This window comes from Corvus kubaryi, unplaced genomic scaffold (genome assembly GCF_017639235.1).
Source record: "Corvus kubaryi isolate FWS band 111438036 unplaced genomic scaffold, C.kubaryi_AGA036_p1.0 77, whole genome shotgun sequence".
NCBI classification, from domain to species: domain Eukaryota; kingdom Metazoa; phylum Chordata; class Aves; order Passeriformes; family Corvidae; genus Corvus; species Corvus kubaryi.
Genome location: NW_024582064.1, coordinates 887,644 through 910,222, shown reverse-complemented (window position 1 = coordinate 910,222; position 22,579 = coordinate 887,644). Strand labels below are relative to the sequence as shown.

Genomic DNA, 22,579 nt, shown 5'->3' with positions numbered 1-22,579 from the left:
CCTCAGTAAGTGCCAGATCTGTATCCCCACCAGAACAGGTGAGCTGTGGGGAGGGAATTTAGACCTGGTGCCTCGCACATCTGCATGCACACATCAGGTTGGTTGTGAGTGCAAAATTCTGCGTGCATAACCTTCTATGCATCCTACCTATTGAACAGACCTTTGGGAAGGCAGCTTAGTGAAACCCAAGAAAATCCAAGTATACTCTGAGCGCAGTTTCTGTCTGACCAAGTTTTATCCTGCAACCCAGCCGGAGTGATGATGAGCCTCACTAAGGCAAATGCTTCTCCCACCTACTACTTGCTCATGGAAAAAAGAGACAAGCGCTTCAGATGACAAGACAGGAATTGCTGGGAGAGGCACAGGATCAGCTTAATAACAAGAGTGCCTTTTCCTGGGAGCCACACAATCCCCTGGCCACTAGCCCCGTGCAGGAGGTGCCCCCCCCGCCCAGTCATGGTGCCAGCCTGCAGAATTGTATCCATGAGCACTTGCTTGTCAGAGGGCTCTAGAGGATTTTGTTCTTTCCTGGCTGCAAGCTAAAGGCTGCTCTCCCTTCTCAACAGCCAGTACTGTGTCCCCAGCAGCTGAACCCCACGTACTTAATGCCCAAGCTTAGCGGGCAGCAGTACCAAGGTGTGCATGGACATGCAGATCTGCAGAATTAAGGCTTTCATACATGTTACAAACACACATCAGGGGGTCTTAATGTTCATAAAGCACCTCAAATTCTCAAGGCAGTTCACAGGTTATATATGCAAAGAATACTGTCAGTCAGGTCAAGCTTTAGGAAAACATTTCCTTTTGACACAGGGGCTTAATTATGCTCATAGAAGACCTTGAAAATAACGTGATTTTGGTACAAGTCCAAAATTAGTCATAAGTGTTTTTTTGAAGAAGGACGGAATAAAACATTTACTTAAGTGCTTTCCTAAGTTCAGGCTTCAGTGATGTGTAACCTGGCTTTGCCCTCATCATCACTTAACAGTGCTCAGAGCTGCAGAACACCTGAGGACAGGGATGGAACAACATCTTCCCTGAGTGAACCTGCAAGTAGAACTGGGAAAACAGAAGCAGAAAGACTCCTGACCCAGATTTGCTAGGATGCCTCTTCTAAAAGGCATAGCACTAATTGGTGGTATGTCAAACCACTCACCCAGACTGACACTCTGCCAGTGGCCACCTGTGGACCCTAAGGGACCAGATCTAATATGGGATATTAAGGAAAAGTGTGTGCACAGTGCGAGACCTCAAAAAGTTCTTCATTAACTCTCAAATATGTGCAGGGTCTCAATTACCAAATCTGTGATGCCTTTTTGAGAACAGCTCCCTTTAATGATTTTGCTGGGCAAAGGACCCAGCTCATTATCAGCTGGGAGTTTCCCCTCCTGCCTTGCTTTTCCAGACTTTGCTTGTTCTGCTGTGCCGTGGGTGGCTCTGCTATGGTAACAGCTAATTGGTCAATCTATCCATTGAGATCAACTTAATTCCGTTCATGACATAAAACACTTTGTGACAGCTCCTCAGAAACCCAAGCAGTCTGGCCAGGAGTTCTCTGCCTGTGTGCCGAGCTCCAGTGGGCATATGTGAAAGGATCACTGACAACTCAGACATTGTGTTCATGATGTTCCTGTGATATGTAGCACCCAGGCTCCAGTGCTGGAGAAGAAATTATACCAGTGTGTGGACTTTCTATAAGGAGCCCTGACTGTATATAACCAGCTTCACTTCTTCCCCTGCAGTCGTCTGAAATGAATTTCATTCCTGGGTCAAAATTGGTGTAATCACCACTTAAATCTGCATTATTTACAGAGCTTAAGCGGAGCTGATGCAGTACCTTGTGCAAACTCTCTTGTGTAGGAGTCAATTTTAACATTAATGTGTCAGGCATTTCCCATAGCAGCAAGGAATAGAGAAGACATAAAAGAATAAGGAAAACAAGATTACAGAACCACAAATATTGTCAAAACTGGCCTAGTGTAACCTCTGGAATAGCCTGTAACTTTCTTTTTTAACCAAGACTTCCAGCTGCCTCTATCTCATTAATTCAAAAAAGATTTTCATTCCAATGGCTTCTAAAGATGTAACAGCACATTTATGGGTCATTTTCATAGAATAACAGAATGGCTTGGGTTGGAAGGGACCTTAAAGATCATCTAGTTCCAAATCCTCTGCCATGGGCAGGGACATCTTTCCCTAGACCAGGCTGCTCAGAGCTCCTTCCAACCTGGCCTTGAACACTTCCCGGGACGGGGCATCCACAGCTTCTCTGGGCAACCTGTGGCAGTGCCTCACCACCCTCACAGTAATAATTTATTTCTAATATCTAATCGAAATCTGCCCTCTTTCAGTTTAAAACCTTTACCTCAAGGCTACCCTGCAATTTAGGGACTAAGAACATAAAACAAAATTAAACTAAATGTTTAATTAGTTCTAAATGGACAAAAGAGCATGGAGAATATTTTTTCCTTCCTTCTGTACTAAAGAAGCAAGTCAGACAAAATTTTAGGGATCGTTCTAAACACATTTGTTCCTGAATAAAATCTAACAAACACAAATTTTTGCTGGAAGCTGGTTTTCACATTTAACAAGTAAATCCACAAGGAGATTAAATGCAGCAAGAGCCCCAACAGTTGCATTTTTAGATGCTGCCATGACACTGCCAAGTCAAAATGTTTGACCTCTGCATGAAATTTCAATGTAAGATGAATTGTTGATTCTCTGGATTGACTCAGGAGGCAGTAATGTGATTCAAATCATCTGACTCTCAACAGAAACCATGTACTCTTGTGTAACAGTAAGCTACTTCACAGTTCAGTATTTTGACTGAAAAACCAAATCATGCACTGAACAACTAACAATGAGCTCTCACCTGGAAAGCAGAGCTCAGGATAAACTAAATTATTATGTCAGGTCATTATTATTTAGGTGTTTTGATTTATGTTAGTTCTTTTATTTTCAAATTCCCTCCCCAAATTCCCTCCCCAATATATTTTGGTGTACGTATCTGTATACAAATTGCAAATATTCTGTTATTTTTCTGTCAACGTTGACAGGGACTCTGGAGGGCAGCAAACCACCTGAACTCTTGTGTTAGGTAACAAGCAGACAGAAACTGCTGTCAAAATGTAAGAAATGAAACACACTAAGGGAAAAAGACCCAAAGCAAACCAGGAATTAAACATTTCAAACGGCTGCCTCTTGCTCCATTAGCAATTTCTGACACTGATAGCAGCATCTCCAGATCCTTTGTAAGAATACTGTCACCCACTTAACGCAGAACTGTTAATAAGCAGCCTCTGGAAACCTCTCAGATGCTCCTTTAGCCCACTGATCTGGTTTTGGTCTGTAAAATTAAGAAAAAACCTGACGTTATACTAGATCTTTTTTTCCAGCTAGTGAATTGTCATTTGAAAGAAGGCCACTAATGTACTGACACCTGCTAATAGCATAAAATACAGGACAGGACTACATGGACGGAGTGACGCTTTAAGCTCTTCTTTCTCTCCTTCACACTGTACAATACTTGTCTAGAACAGAGCCCTAAGTAAAAGACAAACTAATGCAGTTTTAACCCAAATTTCTGCTAACTCAGAGCTCTCTTACAAGTAAAGGCCTTCAGAATATACCATTTCCAAGCCTTGCAATTAATGAAAGCAGGCTTAATATTAATGCAGGGTGCTGGTGCATCATCCTTCTGAAGCCAGCCACATTTACTTCATGCAGAAACAACAAGGCAATGATAAATCCTGGTAAGATCATGAAGTGACCAGTGAACGGGAATTCAGATTTCTGGATTGAACTCTTGAAAAAGCTGGGGTCAGTCAATAAAAACAGAGTGTTCATCCATAACACACTGTAAACAAACAAACAAAATAAACATATGCCTTTTCAAAAGAACTCAACAAACATTTGATTGAACAAGTGTAGAAAACACTCAAGCTGTCATTTCAGTTGCATGTTTATGAGCCCCTGAAGAGTTCCATGACTGCTCTCAAGCACGTGGGTAAACCGGAAGTGTGCATATCTCATGTGAACCAAACGAAGGTGTGTAGATGATGAAACCGCATCCAGGCAGACACAACTGTTGCTATTGCTTTTCATGACCATCTCAGTATGGAGTGTGCAGGAGTGACAGTGCTTTGGAGGCATGTGCATGACTGGTCCAAATCCTAGAAGGCTGACTCGGTCCCTACCTGTGACCTTCCCCTGTCATTTAGTGTTGGATCTCTGTTTCTTTTTCAAGATTTCACCTCTTCACAGTCTTGATCAGTGGAAAGCTCCACATCGGACAGTCCAACCTCCATTGCCATAATCAATGAAATATCTGAATCACTGCTGACTGCTGGCTCCTGTTCATCTGTGAGGGTAGAAAAGACAGGAAAAGGTCATGTCTTTCTGTTAATGTATTACTAAGTTTTAGTTCTGCAGGTGGAACCCACAGGACTCTCTACCTCTGAGGTTGTGATTAGATTCCAAACCGTGCTCTTACTCAGTATCTGTCTAAAACACTTCAAAAATATCACAAAATTCAAGCCATTCATAGTGAAAAACAGGATGAAAAGGATCCTGGATGGGTAACGATTTCTTATCTTAATCCTCCCAGGGCTTTTCATTCACGTCCTTCATGAACTTCTTCCCACCACCAGAGAAATTCCCTCCCTTTTTACTTCATCAACCTGGCATCATCCTACTCTCCCCACAAAGACGGCAAGTTAAGGACAAAGCCACAGGCATCTGGTGGAGCAACTCAGTCATCAGGAAAACATTCCTAACAGGAAAAAATCTGCCCAAACCCTCATTAAGTGACAGAATCTCAGAGGACATTTTTAAGAGGGCAGTAGTCTAATGTCTGGAAGTAGCAACGTGGGAATTGGACCAGGACAAAACAAATCCAGGACTTTAGACCAGGCTACCTGCCTTCTCAAGTGGCTTCTCTCATCCTCTTCTAGTCTCTTTAAATTTATTCCTTACTCTGATTTGAAGATATTTTGCAGGTTCTTGATTCAGGCCAAAGGGATCTACCTTAATGCACCATGACCCCAAATACACTAAGAGTTGTGTTACTGACTTCTGCCAAACTGCAAATCACATCAAAACTACAAGCATAGGAAGAGCAACTTGTTTTTGTTTTGATCCCACAGCACCTACCATGTGTGTATTTAGCAGCAAATAAAGCCAACAGATTTTAAAGGACTAAAAGCTAATTTTCTTCCAAGAACAATCAGGAGAAGCAAAGCACACTAGGGAGATTTTCAAAGGCACAAAACCCTCACAGGAGGCTGAGTCCTGAGAGAAAAATTTGACGGTTCATATTTTCAAGTGGTTTAATTACAATGATGGTATTTATACTGTAACAATACAATGTATTTAAATCTGTGGCAGTTTTTTCTTTACATATTTTTCAGACAATAGAAGCAGAGCCTGATTGATGCTAAAAAGTCTAGAAGTTGAATATCTAAGAATTAGTAAGTAAGAAACATGACAGAAGACCCAAGAAAATAACTCCTCACAGTTTAATTATTCACTTGAAGCTAAGTGAGCACAATTAGTCACCTCTCAAGAGCATCATGATTTTTAAATCTTTTATAGAAAACACCCCCACATGTGTTTACTTGTGCTGGGATTAGACCTCATGTTCTGTGGAGAAAGCTTGAATGGGGTCTGCATTATTTCAACTGAAAGAGTCAGTGTTTTCCTTCGCAATTCTTCCCAGTTTTCACCCTGGATTATTTTTATACTTTCTTGATTGCAAGATAAATAATTAATGCACACATCTTTACATCTCTTTCTTTTCTTGCCCTTTCAATATGACATTAGTAAACATTTCAAGGCTTTGCTTCTGACTATAAATGTTTCCACTGGAGGTGGAAGAAGTATTTACAAGCTGAATGATACAACCTCTGCAGACTTCAGTGGGCTTCAATGACATTGAACCTTTAGGTGAACTGCTAGATCCTAGAGCACATCAGAACATCTCATATACCTCCAACACCTAAAGCATAATCTTTAGTGCTAACAGCTCCCTGAGCCAGAATAATGTGGTTTCAGACCACTGGATTATTTATCTTCCTCTATAATTAATAGAATTCTTAAGAACAATGAAAATTATGCTTAACAGCAAGTTTATTTTTGCAAGACAGAGTTCCTAAGGCTTAGCCATGTTGAACAGCCACTTGGAGCACTCTTGAGAGCAGAAGTGTTTTCCATCTGACCTAGCTGTGCAGAAGAAAAGGACTGGCTGAATGGTGACAGCCAGATGCATGCTGAAGAGGCAGGCAAAGCTGCCAACACCAAATGTCAGAGCATCAAACAAGCAGTGTTTAATAGTGCTGAAATGTTATTTCAAGAATTGTTGTTTCTTCCAGGGTTGCACAGCAGAAAAAAATCTCAGCTGAGTTCAAGACAGGCAGATAGAACAAGACCAGATTTGCAGCTCACCTACCTAATGTCTGATGGAGGTACAGCAGCACCCACTCTCCAAACCAGCAAACTCGAGTTTTACATTACTAATCCTATAAAATTATTCAAATTCTTGGATTTTAGTCTTTGCAAAGTGTGGGCTTTGTTGTTTGTCTTCTTTGGAACTGAAGTGCAGGTCAGCAGGAACATGGAACAAAGGAAAGATCCTAAAAACACCCATGCCTACGCTCTGGCATTGCTTTTCCAGCACTGTGATAATGCCTAGAAACAGGAGCACTCCACCTTCCTTGCTTGCTACCAGTGCAGCCGTTCAAAATCCTAAAGTTACAGCTTTGGCAGAGTCGGGAGAACAACTCGGACATCACCATCCTTTACACCTTCCCTTTCAGAGAAGCACTGACATTTCCTTGGAAGCTGTAGGCAACATAAAGAAATTAATGCATCCCTCAGCATTACCTGCTGGCTCCTGTAAACAGGAGTCCTACTGCTGACCCCAAAACACAGAGAATGAAACTCTGGGAGGCTGCAGAAGTTACACCAGACACGGATCAGCTGTAGGTAACTGGCTGCAAGGTCTACAAACTGCCTCACTGTGGCTCCCCCACACAACACAGGCTTGCCAGACTGTGCTGGTTTGTTTTGTTGGGTTTTTCTTCGGCTGGCTGCTCAGTAACACAAGCCAGCACAGTTACTGCTACTTGTTAAAGGTAAGCAAACCTCAACTACGTTGCAAATGCCAGGAGCTTAGCCTGCATTTTGCATCCCTGCCTTTTAGATCCTATTTACAATGACAAAGCTTTTACAATCACACAGCTTCTACAGAAGATGCCTGACTCATTGTTAACAACCTTTATGAGACTTTTGCAAATTTTTTGTAATTTTTTGCTGTTTTTAAAGCCCTGAAGTCAGATGAGGATCTCAACTTTCAGTGAAGATCTCAGCTTTCACTTAAAAATAAATGAAGCTTAAGAGGCAAAAAGGAAACAGAATTTAAAAAACTAAATCTCTAATTTCTAGACAGATTTTATGCTGGAATATCTGACTTGTGATTTTAGATACTTGAGATTGGCAACCCTGTCTAACCACACACACTATAATACTTCCACTGTGTTTTACAGCACGTCCTGCCACAGGCAGAAAGCCTTTTTCTTAATGAAGTGAAAGGCACATCCCAAGCTGCTTTCCAGCCGGAGTGTTAGTGCCTACAGCAGGGAACTGTAGACCTCCCTCCCACATTCCTCTCATGTCAGTGAAACATAATACACCACAGCACACTGCCTGTCCAGAAAGACTTTTTCCACTCGTATTTCCTGACACACATTTGTTTGAGAGGTGAAATTAACCAAACTCGTTCTCTAGCCATTATTATTTTAAGTCAATTACACTAGCACTGGAAGAGTATCACCACGTAGATTTGGAAGTAGCCTACATAAAGGTGGTATAGCCCTTACTTCTTGAAAACTGCATCAAGTGATGCTTACATTTGAATATTACTGCAATCAAACAAGGATGAAAATAGCTAAGTACACTGATGCTTTGTAAAACAGTAAGATTGCACACTAGTAATAGTTATCTACTGCTGCTGCTATTCGCAACCATTGGTGTAAGTCTGTAGCTGTTATACACTAATATTCTGAAAGACATTCCTAAGAACTTGATACTGTTTGCAAGAGGCTTGCGAGGGACCTAAGCATTTAACAGTGAGTGAAAAGTGCATTTACAAACCCATTCCTCTGCCAATCATACAGGCATGGGCACCAGCTGAGATATACTTGCAATGACCCACTCAAGCGTGAGAAACAAGCCGATGAAACTCTGGTGGACTTTGCACTCATGGGGGCCTCACTTCTGCTCACCACTGTGCTCCTTCCAAGGAGGCCATATCCCATACTGTCCTTTGATGTCCCTAGGACACAGACAATGCCATGGGGCTCTCCTAAAATTGCTCTGGCGTGCCTCAGAGGCTGAGATTTCCCCCAAGCTCACCAAGCTGTAAAGGCTGTAAAACCCTGTAACTGGGCTAAAATGTCTAAAAGCAATTTGCATCAAGGAAATCAGCAGAAAAATGAGACCACACTAAAATGTTAACAACAAAAGCTTCTCAGCATTAAATATATATAAAGTTTGTCTATGATGGCACTTTTTTCCTTCTCCGGACCTTTGGGTAACTCTCTGCTATTACACCCGTTTGAGAATAAGCAGAGAAGTACTGCTACTCATTTCACATCCTCACTGTGGTGAAATACACCTTCTTTCAGAACTCTTCAGTTTGTGAAGACAGATTTAAACAAAGATATGAACCTCCCAGTGTTAGTTATGCTCCCAGATCTAGACAAGTATCTAAAATGCAGGCATTACCATAAACCTCATTCCAGTCTGGGGCTCACTTCTTCTAAGAAAACATTCAGATGTGTCTAAAAGGATTTTGCTTCGTAAGAAACCAGAAATGTGACCATCTCCTACAGCTTTGAGGACCTGATCAGAAAATATATCCAAAGTCATTAGAAGCATTGATATGGGATCTTTATCAAAGCACAATCTGCTCAGCTTGAAACCACAGAAGAATATCAATGCAAGCAGTGCTATTCAGATTTTGTTTCCAGTATCAGAACAACCAGGACACAATTAATCACATTTGATTCATGAGAAAGAGAGAGACATATCTAGAGGCCTCTAGTTTTTTTTGTCTGCCTAAGAATGCACTTCATCATGACAGAGTTTATTGTTACCTCCTAATGCAGCCTTGCCACTGCATCACTTTGCTGTTCATGGTTTAAGAGGAAGAGCATCTTATGAAATTACTACCTCAAATGGCAACTCTTTCCACAACAATACCAGTTAAATTTATCACTAAGACCCCTTCTTTTAAAAACATTACTGATTGTTAAAATAATTCTCAAATTAATCATCCCATACTTCTCCTTGGATCATTTTACAAGTCTCAAATTTCTTCCATATAATCTTGAGAATTGTAACACTTTAGAACGGGTAAAAACTGCACTAACATAACATAAAGTAAAATACATGTTAAAAATGCCTATAAAATCTCTAATGCAAAAGAAACAGTGGTGATATATCTGAGGAGAAAGGGTTATAAAACCCCTTCTTACTAATGCAGTCCTTCTGAACACAGAGGCTAATAAAATGGATGACTAAGTTTGGCTGGCTACAATTGAGAACAGAGCACTGGGGAATATTTTATTGCTGTTCCCTAGCATCAGAGGGAGATTTATCTGAGCAGCAAAGGGAACAAGTACTTGAATGTGGTAACTGCTTTTGGAAGGAAAGGTTAGAGTCTTTTTTGTAAATAACAAGCCAGAGCTCTTTGAATGTACTAATGACAACAGAGCTTCTTCCAGGAGGTAAAGCAGATGATGTCTGAAACATTTTGCAAAGAATACCCAGACACCAGCACACAGGGAAAGAACCACATGCTATGACCTGGCAAGATAAATTCAAGACGACACTTCAAAAATATCTTTACCTGCACCAAACCCTTAAGTGGTTGAGAGATGTGGTAGATGGGTCTGGATATGACATAAAACACTAGAGACTCTCCCAAAGTAAACTTGTCTTTTTTTTCTTACTACTGAATAAAAAGGCAACAAAATTTCTTTCTTTAATCTTTTACTAGGATATGTGGTTTGGGAGAACATACAGCATCTCTTAATGGAAAATAGACAAAGACATAGTTCCTTGTCTTCAAACATCCTGCAGTATGAAGGGCTAACATCATCATCATCATCTGGAAATCACACCCCAGTATCTCAAGCCAAGCATCAAAATGGAGAATTTATTTGTAATATAACTAATTTTCTGAAGCGTAAATTTGGAGCATGTTGTACTTAAGCAATAAACTTTAACACCAGTTACCTGAGAAGACACCTTGTGCTTTGGCAAGACCAATAAACTCATTTTCAGAGAGAGCGCAGAAAGTATCAGCACCCAAATGCTTTCTCCAAAAGAAAGAAAAAAATCCGTCCAAATAAGGATATATAACACAGGGAGCAGACAGCAAACACATTTGCAGAAAGCTGAGCAAAATAAGGGAAGAACACATACCAGATGTTATTGTATGGAAGCAGTTGGGCCCAACTGGCTGGAAAAGTAAAACTTTTTTTTTCCATTGTGTTATATATATATATGTCTATCTTTAATGAGCATATACTAAATCCTTGGGATTTTACCCAGGAATCAGAACACTCAGCCTTTGAAATTCACAGCACATATTAACATTATCGTAGAAATCAACACTTTGGAGATCAGTCTCCTCACTGTGAGAGACTGGCTGACATTTTGGGAACTTTTGATCAGCTGTCTTAGTGGGGAGCTGCCAACCCTGTCTGTGATACAACAAACATGCCTCTGCCAGGTATGACACAAGAAAATCTAGTATTTTTGCTTTCAGTATAATTTCCTCTTTGTCCTTACTCTCATGTGTAACAGGCTCATCATACTCCTGCCCTGGGACCAGCAGGGAAACTCCTTCTGTGGCCTAGATCCTGCAACATCATTTTCTCTTTACATGACTAGTCTTTCCTCTTTCCCACTCTAAACTCAGTCAAAATTTGGTCACAAAGATTACCAGAACAGTCAGTGGAGCCATCACACTGTCTCTTGCACTTCATGCTCTTGGATCAGCTCATCCCCATATTCAAGGTCCTTCACAGTTTATCTGCACATCTGGTCTTCACAGAATCATAGAGAGGCTTGGGTTGGAAGGGACCTTAAAGATCATCTAGTTCCAGCCCCATGCTGTAAGCAGGGATGCCACCTAACAGATTTTATTCACTACAAAGTGTTTTATTCCATCTTTGACCCCATTCCTCAGTCCCACACTCTCCTCATTTCACCAACAGACAAGAACCACTCTACTTCCTTCAAAACGGGGCATCCAGCCTCTTAAACCTTTGCAAAGCTGCCTATCCTTTCTCCCTCCAGGCCTTCCCACTGTCTAGAAGGAGAGAGGGACAGTGGGATGCTGCTGCACACCCTCCTTTACTGTTCACCACTGGCCATCCTCAGTGCCCAAATACTGCACCAGGTGCACCTCTGGTCAGGACATCATGTTCTCCTGATCCCACAGGAAGTTTCATAAATAAATGTGAAAGTATTTCATTCAATGTACCAACTGGTGCAAATTATTATTATTTAGAACATGCAAAATTATTCATGTACTTGACTGAAAATCAGAAAGTGACATCTCCAATAAGAAGGGAAAAGATTAAAAACCACTGAAGCACAGGGCTGCAAGTACATGACAATTTTGATTCTCAAGTTCCTTAGCTGCCTTTGGTAATATATTATTGCATTCAACACCTGCAAGCTGTCCCTGCTGTAACCATGCTGTTACACGTCTAAAACATCAGGTGTGGTACGGGGACTATTTACTTGGTTTTCTTAGCCGATGCTGAATGACCAGGGCTCCTTGGTGTTACTGCAAAACAATGAGCATGAAGTGATAAAGTTACAGAAAAATCATGCTTTGTCATGTTAATGGTGTGTACGGGATTTTGCAAGGACTATCCCAGTAGCCAAGGTGAGATGTGGAGAGATAAACACCCTTTGAGCAGTGAGCAAACACCTTTAGTCACATTGCCAGCCATTCAAAACTCTGAGGGGACAGCAGGTATGAGACAAAAGCAGAGCTAAATGCTGTATCTACTAGTGTGTGTTGTACAACACATGGCCTATTGATAGGCTGGCAGAATAAAGAGACTTTTACATCCAAACAGTATAATCCCAAGATTTAATCCTGTGCATCTCAGCTTCCATGGGCTATCCTGGGGACTGCTACTGTGACTGAACCTTCTTATCTATATTTTAAAAACCTGTGTCAGGAGAGTGCTCTGCTTCTAGCAAGCCTGAAAAAAGGAAATAACAGCCTCACTCAGATACTGGATTGAATGAGCAAGAGTGTAATGGTGAGAGAAATTTCAGTTCTCGTGTTCCTTAGTGTAGTGGTTTGGTCCAAAATACTCATTACTGTTTACTAACTAAGGAACATCAGGAAGAACATCCTTTGAAGGGGTGATTTAGAGATGAACCGGCCAACACCAAGCAAGTCCCTCAGAGCAATCATGCTGCAGAGGTATCACAAGACTCCCCAGCTGGATACAATATCAAACCAGAAGACTCAATGTAAGACAGTGGTTTCCAAAACCTTTTTCTCTGGTCTGATCATGCTGCAGAGCTGTGACCTCTCCTTGGGGAGCTCCATGGCAGAAAGCAGCTGCACAAAGCCAGCTGAGATTTCTCCTCCTCAGGACTGCAGGGAAATGCAAGAAAGCATTTGGTGCCCGGAAGAGCAACCTATCATGGACATAGAATGAGACTAGGACATGGAAGAAGACATGCAGCTTTTTATAGGATGATAGAAACTTCTCACTCCTTCAAGTCATGTACAAGGTGGCTACTAGACAGTAAAAATCCACACAGGAGAAATTAATTCTGAGAACTTGATGTAAAACATAAGACTGCTGCGACAAACAACCCCCCCATATTTCTGCCTAATCACTATGAACTGCTTCCTCAATTACAAGTATGCACACAGCTATAACAGGGAACAGCTTGCCTCAAAGACAACTCCTGTTTATTTTTGAATGAGGGGGTTGGAAAAGCTCGCATAAGTCTGCCTGAGTTTGTCTGTCATAGCAGCATGTGCGTGATTTTCCAATCTGTCTCTTTAAATACCTCCTACTGCGTAAGCTCCCAAAAACCCCAGGTCACCAGAAAAGCGTGCATATATTAGAGGATTTAATGAGCAAATACACAAGGAGGTGGCTGAAGAGCTCAGCAGTGGTGGAATTACTTGAATGAAGTGTGTGTGCATCTCCTCTCCCTCTCTCTCACACATGATCATGACTTCCTATCCAATGCTGCTAACACTGAGCTCCACCTGAGATGCCAAGAAGGATAAAGGGGCAAGTCATTAACCCAGAACTTTGTGGGCTTTAATTCTGTGCATGTTGGTAGGAACTCCATCCTCATGATGCACGTTGGGGACAGTGATCCTTTGCTGAAATCCAATTCCATTAGAAAAGTCCATAATAAAAATTTCACTCAGGGATGTCTTCTCATTAGATATTAAAAAAAATACATGCAGTCATGAAGCCAAAAGAGAAAAACCTCACAGGGGTGGTGGAAGAACCTGCACATCAGATAAATAATTTTTACTGTCGTCACTAGTGAAATGCAAGTTTTAACAGTTACCAACTTTCAAGTTTAATTTTTACTTTAAGGAAAGAACAGTCTTTCTTTTTTGTTCAGTATAAGGAAACAACATGCCTGAGAATGGGCTTGACTCTTGCAGCAGCAGCTCCATTGCCTGAAGCAGGGCACAGCTGTAGGGCCACTGTGCCTGACAAATCAGAGCAGATTAGGACAGCATTCCATCCACACACCCTTCAGTATCCTCCGCACTACCCAAGCACTGCCCACAAACACCAGACATGTTGTTTCATGTGCAGAGACCCTAACATTGTATATCACACCTTTTTTTTTTACCCTCTGACACCTCACAATGAAATCAGTGTCCCTCCCACCAGCTCACACATGTGGACTTGCAGAATTTGACCATTTATAGTCTCCTGCCTCATGCTCACAGGACTGTCAGGTACATGTCCCCAAAAACCTGGGAGACATTGGACCAAAGTACACTGCTTAGGCTAAAGATTAATTCTTGCAAGTCCATAAAAACAGAGAATACTTGACAGAAACAGCACAACAACTTAGAGAAAATATGTTCTTCAACCTTACAAGACTGTCTAACCTGATTTGATTTGGACAGCTTAGTTATATATTTTGTCACAGGACATGGCTTATCTACTTGCTGTAGCTCAAGAGACAAAGATTGAGTTAAGTATTATTCAGCTGTAGACAAATTTGTAACATCAGAAAAAACCCCCCAGAATCATGGTGCCTCAGCAATTTCTCAATGACTCTCTAAAAAATCCTAGTTTAAAAGCAAAGAACATGCTTTTCAGTCTCCCAGACTCCATCAGGTTGTAGATGTAGTCTTTCTTGATGGTGTGGCATCAGCAATAGTACAATATTCTGCGGACAGGGCTCATGCATATATCAAAACAAAGTAAGAACCTGAACAGATCACTACAGACATACCCTATAGCTTTACTATTTCCTCTCTTTCAAGATGGGCACATAGGCAAACAGATTATAGATTGATCAATTAAATAAGAACATCCAGTTTTCCATACAGCAGAAATAATTTCTGCTGTTTATATGTCTGTTAGCAATGAAGGAAAATAACATGACAAGGTGAAGTGTCACCCCTTAATTTCATTCAAATTGCAGTTGTTTTTAAAAATAAATTGTAGGTGCTTTCAAAGCATTCCACTGATTTAAATCTCCTCCCTATGGGGTTCTTACAGTATCCATACACTTCCTCTTTGAAGCCCCTAATTAAAAATTCTGCAAGGAAGCTTTCTTTAACATCCAGTTTCACAGAATCCTTAGAGAAGGAAGTTTTAATCCTAACTGAAAACAGTGTACACTTAATTTCTAGTGCCCCCTGTTCAGGTATACTCTTGGTAGGTACTTGTATATGATCCTCCCTCATACACACACACAGAGGACAGCTCTGACCTTTACTGACCACTGACAACACTTAAGATGAGGTACTACCAACTTCTAAAGCTATCAAAAACCTTTCATTTAAAATAATTAATCTCAAATACTTCACTATTCTCAGATTTTCTTCTCTGGAGCCTTATGTGATGATGTTTTAAAACAACAGCAGGAAAAAGGGTAGACAAGTGTAGAGACCAGGCTTTGACACAGCTTCAGTGTAACAGTACCTTTAACACAGGGAGTATTACTCTGTACTTAGAGTGAAGGCTGTAGGAGACCTGCTCTGGAACGGATGTCCTGGGTAGTTGAGTCTACACTCCACAATTGTAATGGCTGCATGACACAATCCCTTTCAGATTTGCTAGTAATTAGCAACATTCATTACACCAGCTACTTCACTGATCTCTGTGCCAGTGCAGAACTGCAGATGGGTGGCAGCTAAAAGCCCTAATACCTGGTTTTCAAGAGCCCTTCATGCAACACTGAACCACAGAGATTTAATTTTTTTTTTTTTCAACATCCTACAGTGACAGATGAGTTCAGTTGCTAACTCTGCTTTCTCTTAAACCTCACAAGGCTATCAAACCTTGCAACACATTTTATATTCCAGTGTAACTATGCAGCTTTTGAACAGCTTTATTCCAGATCTGATCTTCCCTGCAGCCTACTCAATAGTTTCACTATCAGTAATATACCTACAGCTGTGACCAGCTCTCTGATTGAGAAGTATTACAGCTGGTAATGGGGTCCGAGGCTGCGACCCAGGAAGAGATGACCGGTCCAGGGAGATGGTCCCAAAAGGAATCGCCTTCCCGAGGTCCGGTGTCTTCCTCTCAGCTGCTGGCAGAGGGGCCCTTGCAGAGGCTGTCAGCTCTTTAGTGATTATCAGCTCGTGATTCCAGCTCAGCTCTGCAGGGCAGCCTCCAGGCCAAACCAGACCAGAGAGAGACAAGAAGGCTCGTGTGGCTGGTTCCGCACGAAGGTAGCTTTATTGTGGGTTCCCTCTGGCGAAGGGGAGGGCCAGGGACGAGCTCTCTCTCCCAAGGGGCTCGAGGGAGCTTGCCTTTATAAGGATACAGGGGATCAGTAGGGGACCAATGGATTACAGAGGATCTGGGACAGACCAATGGATTACAGAATGATCTGCATAGTGTCTCCCAAAGGATTGGGGGTCTACCTTTCCTCGCCATGACCCAAAAGTAGTTGCCTTTCCAGGGAGTCCTGCTGGGAGATTGCTCAATCTCCTTATCTCAGCAGACACCCCTCCAGGGCAGTGGCTGGGCATACCCCATAGAGAAGCAAATCCAACTAAGACCCCCAACAGCAAAATGTTAACTTTTATACCTAGAAGTTTGTAACTTCTCACTATTTGGATAGTCTGTGTACTGAGAAGGTCTTTGTGTGCCACTAGGTCTGTGGGTCAGCCTTTTGCAGGGGGTGCAAATTACTCAGACTGCTGCTGGCATTTATGGATTGGCAGGTAGGGGATGACATTGTCAGCTGATATAATCTATAAATCTCATATAACTGGGATGGAGTACTAGGAGTACTAGATTTCTGCAGTCCAAAACAGCCCATAGTTTCCATCAGAAACATCGCTGCAAGGACTTCCTGAAAACTTAAGCAAAACCCCCTGATTTAATTGGTCCAGGCGTAGTTGTTTTTATGAGAAACATGTCTCTTTTCATTAGTTTAGAAAAAATAAACCCCCCCCAAACTCAGAGATTATAGCAAAACCTTTCCTTTTGGAAAAGTAAACCTTTCTGATGTCCTTTGCATCTTCTTTAGATTGCTTCCACAGTTTACTTAGAGGATTAAGCAGTATTTTTTACCTAATCAAAAGCATTCCACAGGCAAGAAAAATAAGCACATTTAAAACCCATCACTAGCACATGAAATGAGGACTAAAATATGACTAGGAGGTGTACAGAACCACTGTTTGTTTGGAACGGAGATGTCCAAAACATTACTTGTGTCTTGTGGCAGGGCTAGTGCACCAGATGAAATTCTAACAAGCTTGTCTGTGTACATTAATGCACACTCACAGAGAACACATGAGTACAGAACAACAATCAAAAAAAGCTCTCATAAAGGAAGAGGTCAACTGTTTATCTTGTATGTTCATTTTCAAAAACTTAAATCAGTTGATGCCAATCACCTTTTAACTGGAACACTCTTTTGACAATCCTGCAACAGCTCAACATTTTTTTTCCCATTAAAAATAAAACTGATGTGCCAGGCCAGGCCTGCTACATTCAAATTTTCTCTGAAAAAAATTTATGAAAATAGCTTTATGTAAAGAAGAAAAAAAAGACAATCAGCCTTTACAACAACTGAAACCAAACTGAAAATTTCAATTTAAAGAGTTTAAACTAATTTAATGTGAGTCTTCTTCTGATCCTGTGTCTCCTTCCTGCCTGCCTCCCTTTCTGTCCAAAATGAGCCCGTATTAAAAAGAACAGCAGTTTTTCTTGACCTAAGATCTGAAACCAGGATTTTTGTCTCTCCAGCCTAAAGCAAAAGTGCACACACACTCCCTCTTCATTTACCTACCTTCTTTTGCTTCCTTGCTCATGGTTCACACAAGTAACATGACAAAAAAACGTGAGTTTCATTTACTGGATTGCAAAATGCTGGGTGTGCCAAAACCCAGAGAGGGGGCCAGGACAACAAGCAGCAAAACTAACACTGAAGAGGGAACTCAATCTCACGTAGAGGCCACTAAAGCTGCCTAAAGGGCACCTGAGGATAACTTCTCACTTGCCAAGAGCCCTTGGAGGCCTGGGTCTGGCTGGTAGGAAATCCTGCAGGGACATCAACAGAAACTGGTTTTAGGCTATATAAATCCAGGGCCGTTAAGCATTTCCTTTCAAGTAAGCCTCCAGTCACAATGTACTTTCAACTGAACAACTTCTGGCATCAGAAAATCCCCTCCAAACCCCAGCTTTTACCAGGGATGCTTGCTGAAACACTCATGGGAACATGAGAAAGGCCAAACCCAGGACATCCATTTTCAGAGTTTCTTAGAGCAGTGGATGGGAAAGGTCAATTTAAGTTTCAACAAACTGCAGCTGGAATTTTACTAGAAAATATGTTCATTAGGTCACTTGGCCACCACCACTAGCATCAAGATCTCACTACCACTCTACATGTGAAACTCAAGTTGAAACAGAGTAATTTTAAAACACTGCTTCTCTGCATGAAAACCTTTTGTCTCTGTTTCAATTTTTTAAGTTAATATATACTCCAGTTCCACCTTCTTTTGTGTTCTGAGCATTCACACTCCTTGGAGAGGCAGAAGTAATAGTCATTACCCTATATACCGATACCTCCCTAGAAAAATAAAAGTAACAAAACCACTCTAAAAACCTGGAAACCAATCATGTAACTTAAAAAAATGTAAATGTCTCTGCACTGTTCATTATTGTTTCCCTTAGATACACTACGGTAAAGTTAGAGTCAAAACTCTGTGACATTAAGTTCAGTTTTAACCCCATTTGTCATTCCTTTTTATTCAAGTTTCTTCACTTTCCACTCCTCTCATCGAAAAGTGGTAGTTTCCAGAAGGTTCCCAAGCAGTTCCAGAACAAGTTAGACCCCAGGAGCCTTTAGAAAACAAAATATCTACTCTCGAAAAAGCGCTTTTAGAAGCTGAGTAAAAATTTATAGTGAATTTTCAGTTTTTACAAGGGAAGCAGTCTTGCATCTTTCAGTCACAATCAAACAAAAACTGAAGGATTAATTTAGGAAAAAAAAAGAGACAGAAGGAATAAATTACTGCAAACAAATGTAATTGTTTCTGCCCTGTGGAATATGCAGCCATTATAGTAGTTTAACAATGCACTTTTGAGGGTGAACAATTAAAACCACAACTTTTCTGCCAAAGCTTTTCTCCAAAACTGTTTCCTTGGAAGTGCACTTTTAGGCTGCAAGTTTCTCCACAGCTGAAAGCATGTTCCATCTCCCAGAGCAGGTTGGCAGAGGGTCACTTTTCTAAAATTTCCTTCTTTAAGACTATTTTGGTCTTACAGACGGACAGCTATTCATCCGCAGAAAGACAATTTGCTGGTGCCACTACCTTTTCAAAATGCAGTTACAGGGAAGTAATGAAGTTTAGCAACACCTCAGTTGAATTCAATATCCTGTGCACTCGGGGGCAAAATCTGAAGTCAGGTTTCTCATGCATACGTGACACACCACATCTGGTGGCTGTCTCCCAAAGAAACCTTAGAAGCTGAAAACGTTGTGTTATTTAATTACCTGTGTGAGGAACTGACAGATTTTAAACCCTCTTTGTGTGATTTTTCCCCCCATACTGAGATGCTACAATTTAATAAATTTAATAAAGCTATTTCAGCTAAGTGGTTTTGATATTCTGACTTTGCCAGTGGCACCCTTATTCTATATATTTTCTATGCACTTTTTCTATAGGAGTATGTTTTTTCATTGTCTTATAGCACTATGCTACCTAGAGAGTGGAAAATAGAGCAAAAATTCACAGAGATCTCCAGGTAAGTTGTTTTGCACATTGTGTATATTAATAAATGGATTAATTATTGCCACACAACAGACCATACGTTCTTGCCTACTCCCTGAGTGCCTCAGATATATTAACATGAGTTACAATGAAAAGAACAGTCAAATGTATTGGCACTTGCAAAAGACAGTCACAATAAAAGGTCAATTTGGGTGGATATTCATTAATAAAATTACTAAAATTAATTCTGATGCTAGTGTGCACTGTGCTGAGTACAGCCTGAGTATATTCCCCAGGATATCAGCCTTGCCACTAGAGTGGCAGAGATGGCATCTAACTGGGCAAGAATATTTCCACGTGGGTCCTATTTTCAGCATCCCTAAATGTGAGGGCTTATGCATCTCTCCTGTTCCCAGGCTCTCAAGCAGGAGAAAATCCTCTAACATGTGTGCCAAAAGTTGGATATTTCCTCTTGGATATTGGGCTTGACCTGTTAACTCCTTCTCTTCCAATCATTCCCATTTTCTATAAACACTCATAAGCCAGTTTCTCCATTTGGCCTATCAGTCTCAAAGCATCAGTTTCAGGCACTATCTTTAATTCAAATTGCCCACATCCAGAACAACAGAAGGTTCAGGTACTAAGAATTTAGTGAGAAGTCTCGCTTCTAGGTGAAGTGACCTGGTTACTGTGGCAACCCTGGAGGATCCCCGAAGCACCCTTATTTCTGCAGGGGTTGGAGGAAAGTGATAGAAAAAATGAGTAGGACTTCACTAGTATTTTATGAGCAAATACCACTGATTTTTTTTTTTGTCTGAAATCATAGAGTTTTAGAGACTGTATATGAAAGTTTGAGCTATTGCCCCTACAGGAGTCTGGAGAAAACTTAGAGCAGAGCAGTTCTGTATGCTTCTTCCAGTCCAAACATCTCCCGCAAGACTGTTTTTCTACCACAGAAAAAACTGTCACAGTTATGTGCACACTCCACCCTCCCTTCTACTTAATCTCTTCTAAATGCAACTCTCTCATGTTTTTTTGAGAAATCAGAACTGCTGGTTGCAACACAAAAACTACAAGTGTAAGCATGCACATAATCCTTTAAATTCTTGTGAGAAACCAGTCAGCTTCTTTGTGCAAATGATTCTCTTGCATGTTCACAGTCTCACAGCCTGGATAAATAAGGAGAAAACATTATGTACCAATGACTGGAAACATTTTATCAGCAGAGCTCTTGCCTGACTTCTTTCATCTGAGTTACCTTCATTATGGAGTACTATAGCAAACACACACTCATTATGAAGCAATGCAGCCAAACCAAAATACATGCAAGCAGAATCAAGAGTGACTGCTACAGAAATGCCACTACTTTCTAAGTGCCTCAGCCTCTTGTTTTCACTCTCTAACAGGCACAGCTGCCTTTTCATTGTCTTTCCTTTCCCACTAAATTTATGAGATCTGTTTGCTTGCTGTGATCTGCTCTTACCTGTGAGGTTTCTGGAGTGGGTCCATCTCTGTGTATGTACTGACTGATTCAGCAGACCCTAACCCTGGTAGGGGTCTCTGGGGTCTGCACAGTACAGGTGAGCACTACTTTTGCCTTGTCTATCTGAAACGACAGCAGCAACCAGAGGCACTGACCCTGGAATCCTCCCCTTCCACTGCCTGCCTTACTACAGAACCACTGCTCTGCCATACTTCTTATTTTCAGGTGCTGATCCAAGCTGGATCCTTGTACCTCCCATTTGGTTTTGTTCCTGAATTGATAAGAAAAAGATTCAGAATCAGAGTAGCACACTGTATCTTAAACAGCAACTTCCTGATCATTTCAGTGGAGGCCTTTGTGTAAAAACTGATGAGAATAAAATCTCCACAGACAATACAGATGTGAACACGAGTCCTAAATAATCAAGTCAGTTGTACGCAAGATACTGAACATCTCTTGCAAGGCAAGGCTTTCGTTGTCAAGTGTAAATCAAAGGGATCAGCTAGTATGAAGTCATCTGGTCTCTCTGCAGTTCAGATTTGTATTTTACTCTATGCTGTCAATTTTGCTTTAAAAGCTTTTTTGTTCAGTGTTTTATCCAGCTATCTGCTAAAGACAGAGGAATACAGAGAAAGATACAAGCTATGTTATCACTGGTGCCAGTCCTCAGGTCCCCTTTTCCCCTGCACACATGCAATACACGTTCAGAGAAGTTGGGAATGACACATCTAAGGACACACTGTTGTGCCAACACAGTGTGGTGGCTGGACCCTGATTGCACACCAGGAGCCCACCAAAGTCGCTCTATCCCTCTCCTCCTCTCCTGGGCAGGGCAGAGAAAATACAACAAAAGGCAAGTGGATCGAGCTAAGGACAGGGAGAGATCACTCACCAATTACCATCAGGCGCAAAAGGGACTCGACTTGGGGGAGAAATAATTAATTTAATTTATTACCAATCAAAACAGAGTAGGGTAGGGAGAAATAAATCTTAAAACCACCTTCACTCCACCCCTCCCTTCTTCCTGGGCTTAACTTCACTCCCAAATTCTCTCCTTTTTTCCCCCTAGCATCATAGGGGGGTGGGGGTTGGGGTCAGTTCACCACATTTCCTCTGTCGCTCCTTCCTTGTCAGGGGGAGGACTCCTCATACTCTTCCCCTGGGACATGGGACCACTCCCATGGGACACAGGCCTCCAAACTTCTCTAATGTACGTCCTTTCCACAGGCACAGTTTTTCACTAACTGCTCCAGCATGGGTTGCTTCCATGGAGTGCAGTCCTGAAAGTACAGGCTGCTCCAGTGTCTTGGAGCTGGCTGGCATTGGCTCCAATGGACAAATGGGAAGCCTCTGGCATCTCCTCACAAAAGCCACCCATGTAGCCACCCTGCTACCAAAACCTTCCCAAGCAAACCAAAGACATACAGTTTTTACGGGAGCACTTTTCCTTCCTTAGTTTCATTGTCATAGACAATAAATCCCTTATGTCTCTTGCATTCACTGAATATTAATAAAATGTGTATATACTCAGATATGAGCATTCAAATGAGATTTGAAGCTTCATCCTTCCTTTGCCTAGTTGCTTATTCTGATTTCTGAGCAAAACA

At 41.4% G+C, this 22,579-nt stretch overlaps 1 protein-coding gene across 1 annotated transcript in view; it reads right to left on the bottom strand.

Moving 5' to 3' along the window:
• Nucleotides 1-3,943: 3,943 nt before the first annotated feature.
• The window catches only part of RNF150 (ring finger protein 150), a 115,575-nt gene continuing 96,939 nt past the window's right edge, over nucleotides 3,944-22,579 (bottom strand). The window contains exon 7 of the mRNA XM_042051929.1: nucleotides 3,944-4,360. Within this exon, the coding sequence (XP_041907863.1) occupies nucleotides 4,242-4,360 (119 nt within the window). The 3' untranslated portion in view covers nucleotides 3,944-4,241. The remainder of the gene's footprint in view (nucleotides 4,361-22,579) is intronic.